We start from the raw sequence: 9404 nt of genomic DNA on the forward strand, positions 1-9404 counted from the left end.
AAGAGAAAAAAGAGGATCAAAGGGGAGAGAATCTTACTCCGATTTAGAGTTGGAACTTGACTTCCTTCCAAGAGCACCTAAAAACTTGAAGACTACACCTCAAAAATTTCAAACCCCAACGTCACACCTGCTTTCACGAGTTTGTTGACCAGCAAAGCAAGAAAGAGGGAGCGGTACTGCATGTATATGAAACATTGTTCACGCCCATCCAAGCAAATGCTGGATGGACTCAGACCCTCATCAAGAAATGACTTGATTGCTTGAAGCAAGATATAAAAAGTCAGCAAATGCATGGATGGACTCAGACCCTCATCAAGAAACGACTTGATTGCTTGAAGCATGATATAAAAAGTGAAAATGTTAAGACCAAAAATAACCTGGCTAAATTCCCGTCTCTCTCTTCTCTTCTCTCTCTCTCTCTCTCTCTCTCTATGGAGACATGCTGCAGGTCTGCTACCTGACTTTATCTCCCCATCTTGTCAATTTCTGTTTTTTTAATTGCCACACAGGGGGGTAAAAATTTCTTGACTTTCCACAGCTTCAGTTTATTTCTTTTACCTGCAGGATCATACTCTCTCTCTCTCTCATTATATATATACCAATCTCATTCTGGCCAAAGTGCCACACCGTCAGCCAAAACTGTGTCTTCCTACAGTCCTTCACTGAGACTGAGAATACTCTTCTACCATGGCAGACCCCTATAACTCCTCCAATCTCTACAATAATGGATGGATCAACTTTATGCCTCTCCGCCCTCACCATTGCCCTTCATTGCTCTCTACTGCTACTTCTTTTGCCAACTCCCCCTTTAATTTGAATATATCCAATCCTCCACACTCCTACTCTTCACATAATTTATTCATTGACTACAAATCCTCTAATAGTCAAAGCCAGATGACCTCATCCATTAATGACCATATTAATGTTTCCTCACCTCCTCTCAAAGAAGCTCTTCCTCTTCTAAACAACTTATTAAGCCCTAGAGGGGTCCTAGAAGAGGAACGTCGTCATGAGCCCTCAAGCGGCAGTCCGATTACTCCAATGGAAGAGGAAACCATGAACAAATATGATGCTGTTTATGATGATGGTGATGGCGACAATGACGACGAGAACTTGACTGTAGCCCTACACATAGGCCCCCCAAGTTCTTCTAATTCTAGTAATGTGCAATCTCAGTATGCAGATCAAGATCATATTACGGGAGGAGCGATCAGTAGTACTATTAGTCATGTGGTTTCATCAGGTAACCCTATTGTGGCCGTGGACAGACTAAACGAGGGTGGTCATTACTGGATTCCCACCCCTGCTCAGATTCTTAGTGGCCCAACTCAGTTCTCATGTTCTATTTGCTCCAAAACTTTCAACAGATACAATAACTTGCAGGTATTTCTTTATAAACATATGAAGAAAGAAATCCCTTTACAAATTCTCTTATTTCCTTGCCATTTCTTATTTCCATATCTGGATCAAGGTTAATTAGTTTCCCCAGTTACCATTGAAGGTTAATTAGTTCAGTGAGGTCGCCTGTGCGTGTTTAATTAATTGTGGCTTAATAAACTATGTGTTGTATGCATGTGTCTTTCATTTTTAGTTGTGTACTCTTACCATTAATATTTGGATGTTCATGTTCCTTCTGATCTGAAAAAGCCTCCCTGCGGACAGAATTTTAAACTGCTGCAGAAGCAATTTAATTACACACACACACCAAGAAGTAGTAGTACTTCCAGTACCAAGGCTTGTTAACTAGCATGACAGCTTCACTAACAGAAAAGATGAAGCTATGATGAGGGTGATGGAGAGATCATGATATTTATCAATTGGTGGCAGCTGGATGTATACTACTATTTGCATAATCAGTTGAATTAAGAACTAAATAATACTGTAGTGCATTTTACAATTTTGGAGATTTAATGACATGTTTTTTTTCCCTGATACAATTATATGTTAACTACGGTCGGAAAATAAATTGATATCAAACCTGTCATTCACGAAATTCAAACTCAGACCTCTTATTTAGAATCGGTGAAAGTAGCTGATCCCATATATGAGAAGTTCTTCATGATATTAGAGTCGGTAAGATCATGTCAAGTCCATAACTACATATATGTGCTTCAAGTCATCCTGTTAATTAAACTTGTTCACGTGTTCAACTAAAAATTTAGCTAAGCATGTGAGAATGTGAACAATGTCCCATGTTGAAAATTTAAGAAACTTTGCAATAGTCTATATGGAATTAATTTATGATTTACATATTTTTTTATTCGTTAAGTGTTAGTATGTTATTGACATTTGAATCTCCTAAGGACTTTTGAAACTAAACTTTCATCTTAGTGGGGAATATAAATGTGGATTATTTCTTCTAGGCTAAGAAAATGTGTGAAAGGTACCTGTTTGACATAGTTTTTAATAGTTTTCTGTCCGTATATCAAACTTGTTTCCTGCGCCTGAAAACACACCTACCTCAAAAACGATGAATTTTCTTGGCCAATGATAATTCTAGCTTCGTTCACTCCGCCTAGTGACGGGTACAAAAGTTACGATATTCATTTCACAGTGCAAGAAGATTGCCAATTTTCTGCCCCTTTTTCTCTCATAGGCAACATATCGGTATTTATATAAGGATAATACTTGCATCCTTCCATAATTGTTTTTTTTTTTTAAATTACACATAACTCGTTAAAATACAAAGAAAATAGAAACACATATATCAACTGTAATTGGTATGAATCTAAGAATTTCTATTTGAAGAGAAAGAGAAAGGTATTATTCATATATACTATATACATCGATGTTTGAAATGTATAGCTTTAACTTGCAGAAGTTATAAGGCATCAAAAGTTCTAGGTGCATATAATTAGGATTCTTATTTGTATGGAATTATATATATATATATATATATGTGTGTGTGTGTGTATATATATATATATGTACATCTTTTGGCTCTAACATTAGTTTTTTTGTTTTTCCTTCTCCCTGCACATGCATGAAATTAATTAACTGTACAGATGCATATGTGGGGGCATGGTTCTCAATACAGGAAAGGACCAGACTCCCTAAAGAGAACTCAACCCACAGCCATGTTAAGACTCCCTTGCTACTGCTGTGCACCAGGTTGCAAGCACAACATTGACAACCCTAGAGGTGCAAAGCCACTCAAAGACTTCAGAACTCTTCAGGTACATTACAAGAGAAATCACGGTGTCCGGTCCTTCATGTGCAAACGCTGTGGCAAGGCATTTGCTGTGAAAGGTGATTGGAGAACCCATGAGAAAAATTGTGGCAAGATTTGGTACTGCATTTGTGGCTCTGATTTTAAGCACAAGAGGTCTCTCAAAGACCACATCAAGGCCTTTGGTCCTGGCCATGGATCGTTCGATATTAAGTGTTTCGAAGAAGAAGATGAACCCGCACCCGAAATTGAACATGAAGCTGAGGCTACAAGATGGTGTACATTGCAAGGTTAATATTGATGTGTGTGTGTGTCTTATCTCTACCTTGAGCTCATATGTACTATCTCCAAATGTATATTTGTTACTCATCCTCATGAATGGACATATGGTACCTTGGCTTTGCCTTTCTTATGTATATTTTTATTTCATATATTTCAACCTATGAACTTCAACTGTAAACAATACAATTAAGATAGTATACATGGTTGAGATAATATAAATTGATGAATTTTTTTGAAGAGGCATCTTTTTCCCACATCAATTTTCAGTTTTGGGTCTTAGTGTAGAGAGATTTTTCAATGGGTTGGGATTGGGAACATGACTCGGTAGTGTGCTGAGAATACGACTCGGTACACCAAGTATAATAATACAATTGGTTCGAAACTTGAAAAAAAAAAACAAATTTACACCTTTTGTCATAAAATCAATCAAACCAAAAAAACAATACTGATCCAATTTTAATACCTTAAGGTGCAATATGAGAAAATTGAATTTTCCAAATTTATTCTAGAGATAACTTCAAGCCTAGAGGGTGTAACATGAAGTTAGCACTATGTTTTAACTTTTATGTAGTAAACATAATAAAAAACCTATGAAAATGAGATAACTTTTAGAGCATCTCCAAGAGAGTTCACAAAATTAAATTTGAAGTGTCACGTAGAATTTTTGTACTCCAATAAAGTTGTCAAATGAGTCTCCAAATTTAGAAAATGTTCAACATTGTCTAGATTTAGGCTCTCTATCCCACTTTTCAATTTGTTGTAGTAAAAGTAATGTAGGTAAATTAAATTTGTAGACTAAATTTCCAAACTAAATGATGTGTCACCAATAAAAAAAATAAGGGTAAAGTACAAAAAACTACCTCAACTATTAGTGTCACGACACTTTCATACCTTATCTTTTAAAATTGACAATGTCATACCCTATCTTTAGAATTTGTGTCAATGTTATACCTTCCGTTAGCTTGACCGTTTATTTCTCAGTTAAATGCTGACGTGGCTTGATCCGGGACCCTTTTTTATTAAAAAATTAATAAAATATTATTAAAAACAAAAAAAATCATTTAATATTATTTAAATATTAAAATAATTAAAAAAAGTACATAAAAATATTAAAAAAAAACCTCTCCTTTCGACCCTCCCCCCTCTCTCTCTTCCCCATCTTCCTACAACCCAGATAGAAGAAGAAGAAGAGAAAGAAAAAAAAAACCCAAACCAAACCCAATTCGACCCCCTCCCCCCACCACAAACCCAACCCCCTGCAACCTAGAAAGAATGAGGAGGAAGAAGAAGAAGAAGAAGAAGAAGAAGAAGAAGAAGAAGAAGAAGAAGAAGAAGAAGAAGAAGAAGAAGAAGAAGAAGAAGAAGAAGAAGAAGAAGAAGAAGAAGAAGAAGAAGAAGAACAAAAAAAAAAAATGGGAAACCTAGTTCGTCCTCCCCCCCCCCCAAAAAAAACCCAACCCAACCCCCTGCAACCTAGAAAGAATGAGGAGGAAGAAGAAGAAGAAGAAGAAGAAGAAGAAGAAGAAGAAGAAGAAGAACAAGAACAAGAAGAAGAAGAAGAACAAAAAAAAAAAATGGGAAACCTAGTTCGTCCTCCCCCCCCCCCCCCCCCAAAAAAAACCCAACCTGCAGAAGAAGAACAAGAAGAACAAAAAAAAATAAATCAAATCGTCCGTCCCCCCGCATCCACCCTCTTCCCTCCACACCCATTCCCCCCCCCCTACCATTTTCTCCGCGCCCAGGTTCTCAACCTTCGGAATCGCCCTGGCGAAGGTTTCCCGATTCCACGTCAACGGGATCTGGGTTTTTTTTTTTTTTTGGTTGCAGGTAGTGGGTGCAGAGGGTGGGTGAGGGTGGGTGCGAAGGTGGGGAGGTTGGGTGCGGGGAGAATAGGGGGTGGGGAGCGGGGAAAACAAATTGGTTTTTATTTATTTTTTTTTTTTTTCTCTTCTTTTTTCCTGGGTTGCAATTGCAGAAAGGGGGAAGAAGATGAAGATGGGGAGAAGAGAGAGAAGGGGGAGGGGACGAACTGATGTTGGTTTTTTTTTTTTTTTTTTTTTTTTAATAACTTTTTATTATTATTTTAATATTTAAAAAATATCAAATGATTTTTTTTAGTTTTTAATAATTTTTTAATAAAAAATGGTCCCGGGTCAAGCCACATCAGCATTTAACTGAGAAATTCACACCTAGCTAACAGAAGGTATAACATTGACACAAATTCGTAAGATGAGGTATGATATTGTCAATTTTAAAAGATGAGGTATTAAAGTGTCGTGACACCAATAGTTGAGGTAGTTTTTTGTACTTTACCCAAAAAATAAGCATGTTAATCAACATTTAAGTAATAATCTAACTGTCAATTTCCATGTCACAAGGTTACAAAATTTAGTTTACAAATTTAGTATTTCTAGCATTATACCCTTATAACAATGTGTCTTTGTTAACTTTTTCCCAAAAACTAAATACTAAAAAAAGTCACTTAATGGAGTAAAAAATAATAATAAAATCTGTGGACTAGCAAAGTTGTGAGTCTCAACAAATTTTAATTTTCAAACTCTCATTTGCGTCAACAAACTTGTTTTTAAAGAGTTACATCTAAAAAAACTGTTACCTATGCTCTAAAGTATCCTTCTTCAGTCAACTCGCCCCCACCCGCCTTAGTTTCCTTTTTCCAGATATCATATTCTCTCCTCCTCTCTGTCTAAATACACACAAGACACAATAGACTGAGTATTTTCATGGCTCTAGCTTCGGGCATTACTCAAATCTTCTTATGCAGGCAGTCAAATGGTTTGACGGTCAAGAATTGCTCAAGTAGTAGAGATAGCAAAACAAGCTCATCCCAAATCCAGACGAAGAAGAAGCGGTGCTTGAGATGCAGCACCCTTTACTCAGACCACGACAATTCCCCTACTGCTTGCTCCTTCCACGGCCACACCACTGGTAATTATAATCTTCATACCACAATCATCCACATGTTAATTTCCTCTTTCAGTTTCTCATCCACATGTTAATTGGGATCTTGTGGGCTTTTACTAAAAGCGTGTTTCCTTTTGATTGATTGACGTGGATATCGATAATACGAGGACCAACCAAATTTAGGAAAATGATTTCTGCATATTTTTTTCGCGTTCTGCATATACTATTTCTTTTTCTTCTAGCAATTGGATTAGATTATACAATTCAAAAGAGAATTAAGCGCTAAAACTAAGACGGTGTGCAAAAGAAGAAAATAAGTGTCATAAATCACTTTCCTAGCATCTCCAGCAACATGAGCTAGAATTCGGTTAAATTTAAAATCAAATTACATAAACGTTATCGTCTCTAGTTCTGGCTAACATGGACACAATATTTAGTTATTTGGTTAACTTTTCTAATGGGATTGAATCATTAAGGGAGATAGAGAAAAATAGAACAAGATTTGACCAAAAGTTATTTTCTTAGTTTCCGAGCGTGCTTAAATCTCTAGATTTGAATAAACGATAGGCAGTAAAAATATCACGTCACTCGGCTTACAAAATTTAGCGAATAGTGAGCATAACATTGCTATGTTGATAATTGGATATGGTTTTGTAGGGGAGAAAGGATTATTTGCTCTAGCTCCACCACACCAAGGGATTGATGGAGAGTGGAGTGACAAGTCTGGAGTAATTGTGTACAAATGGAATGAGAAGAACAAGAGACCAAACACTGGAAGTGGGAATTGGAAGAAGAGATGGAGCTGCTGTCAAGAGTATGATGAAAATGCCACACCTTGTCAAAAGGGATGGCATGTTTCCTATGATGATGGCTTCACTTTGTATTAGCCACTGTTGAATTTGCTTTAAATAATTAAATGTATCACTTGTTAATATCAAGTTTGTTAAATAGTTTATAAATCCATAACAATCTTTGTTTTTAATTTTTTCCTGAATATTTAACTTTGCTTTGATGGGTGAAAGTTGATGTGCGGCGTTGCTCCGTCAAGGCTTTTCGCCCATTGCAAAAAATTCCCCACTACAGCCTCCCGTAGGAGTATGGCCTGTGTCTCAGTCTCAGTGTGGCTGATCATTTTCTTGGACTAGCTACATGATCATCGCCTTGGTAAGCTAGTGGCTCACCACTAGCTAGACAGACGCGAGCCCTTCGTTGCGTGGATTCCTCCTTTTGCTCATCAGTCCATGGGTATTAGAAGCCGTTTCCAACTGAATTTTAGCTATATTGGTTTGTTTCGTAAAATATGCGGTTCTTTACACTCAATCATGTATTCAGTCTCAGTAACTCATTTTTTTTTTTTTTATTCAATTCGGACAGTTCAGAAAAAGCACTTTACATCCCAGTAATCAGTACAATTTGACTTGTTCTGGTTTCTACTTGTGCAGGACAGTAACAATTTTTTAAGAGAAAACTTGTATTCCAAGTCACATTTGGTAGGAATCACAACTCATTTCATAATAGCACGGAACTTCTTAATGCGCAAAAGAAGCTATAAATTCCTATTTTTGAAGTGCTTATGGAAATTAAATTGAAAGAATAAGCAGATGGGGAGGCCTGCATGGAAAGGAATTATCGAAAGTCGTTTTATTTTGTAGTCGAAATCTGTATATATTTCTCAAATGAGCAGAACCACATTGTCAAAAGTCATCAAATGCAATAAGCTAAAAAGATCCAATAGTCTTGAAAGACTCATGAACATGCTGCAACAAGTCATGGTCACGGTTCCACTCTGTCGTTGGCGCATTGACAAAATGTGCATACAGCTTGTTCTGAGCACAAGTCACTGAAATCAAACTGTGAGCAGCAACTCCATCGATCTCATACACATAGTAAACCTGTCCCTTCTCGTCCTTCCTCTCCTCCGATGTCACATTATCCGCGCTTGCTAGCAAGTCCTGCAAGTTCACATCTGACAGAGCCAAATTGTTCAGCACCGCATCCTTCGGTGCTAGTTGCCTAAACCCGGAAAGGAATGTCAAGTACTCTTTTTCTGACTTCTTCTTCGGGTTGTAAAATTCGCTATCAGTCCCATTTGTACCTGTTCATCGAGAAAGATACACTAAATATTGAGTTCAGATTCACAGTTTGACAATAGAAATATGTCTATATTAAGCGCCACAACGTAATTAGCATGTGACACATATGTTGCAGATGTAGTGAGCATATATGTACGCACCCTTTTCGACTTTTGAGACCAAACGCTCTTTCCATCCATCTGGCACGTCATAGACATATTCGGCGGAGGCTTTCTTGTCGGAGTTGCCACCGTAACCGCCATAGTTGGCCGCGCTGGCAGCAGTGCCGTAGTAGATTTGGTAAGTTGTTTCTGCTGTGGAGTCTGCCAACGAGGGTGGAGGGGCGGTTAGGATGGCAGCTGCAGCAGCGGTGACAGTTAGTGTGGCGGTTAAGGTAGTTAAGAGTGGTTTAGAGGGTGGGATAGGGATGTGGGATTTGGGCGGTAGGGGAGTTTGAGGTGGTTTTGGAGATGTGATGTTGTTGGTGGTGTTGGTGGTGGTGGAGGAGAAGAAGGTTGAGGGTGAGAACATGTTAGCCATGGGATTGGATTGAGGGGGTGTGGTTCTTTAATTTGTTTGATATCTTTGTGGTTCTTTAATTTGTTTGTTATCTTTAATTTGAGATTTTCCTTATCCTATGTGGTGGGAGAAAGCTCGGATAATTGGCCATTGACCAATCATGTATACCACAAGATGGACCCTACCCTTTTTCCTGTCCACCCTAGAGGATGTATGGAGATAGAGAAAGTATCCAAGTGACAAAGATATTAGGATAATAATACTTGCATCGCTTCATGTGAGAAATGCACATTATTTCACTCTTTATCAATAATGTGTATTTACAATAAGGTTTTAAAAGACATTAGGTGCTAGTCGGGCAGCGAGTTGGGGCTAGCACCTAGGCGGGGTTTAGGGGGTACTTAGATGGACTAAGTGGATTTAAGTAAATCTATTATATT

The 9404-nt window shown here is 37.7% G+C and overlaps 2 protein-coding genes across 2 annotated transcripts; one reads left to right on the plus strand and one right to left on the minus strand.

Annotated features, from left to right (window-relative positions):
- Positions 1-687: 687 nt before the first annotated feature.
- On the plus strand, positions 688-3464 carry LOC137748104 (zinc finger protein WIP2-like). The gene is made up of 2 exons (XM_068488190.1): positions 688-1383; positions 3006-3464. The coding sequence occupies exons 1-2, from the start codon at positions 688-690 to the stop codon at positions 3462-3464; spliced, it is 1155 nt and encodes a 384-aa protein (XP_068344291.1).
- A 4547-nt stretch (positions 3465-8011) lies between these two features.
- On the minus strand, positions 8012-9027 carry LOC137748732 (thylakoid lumenal 19 kDa protein, chloroplastic-like). The gene is made up of 2 exons (XM_068488910.1): positions 8607-9027; positions 8012-8468 (listed from the first exon to the last, which is right to left on the minus strand). The coding sequence occupies exons 1-2, from the start codon at positions 8983-8985 to the stop codon at positions 8092-8094; spliced, it is 756 nt and encodes a 251-aa protein (XP_068345011.1). The 5' UTR covers positions 8986-9027; the 3' UTR covers positions 8012-8091.
- Positions 9028-9404: the final 377 nt, after the last annotated feature.

This window comes from Pyrus communis, chromosome 10 (genome assembly GCF_963583255.1).
Source record: "Pyrus communis chromosome 10, drPyrComm1.1, whole genome shotgun sequence".
NCBI lineage: Eukaryota > Viridiplantae > Streptophyta > Magnoliopsida > Rosales > Rosaceae > Pyrus > Pyrus communis.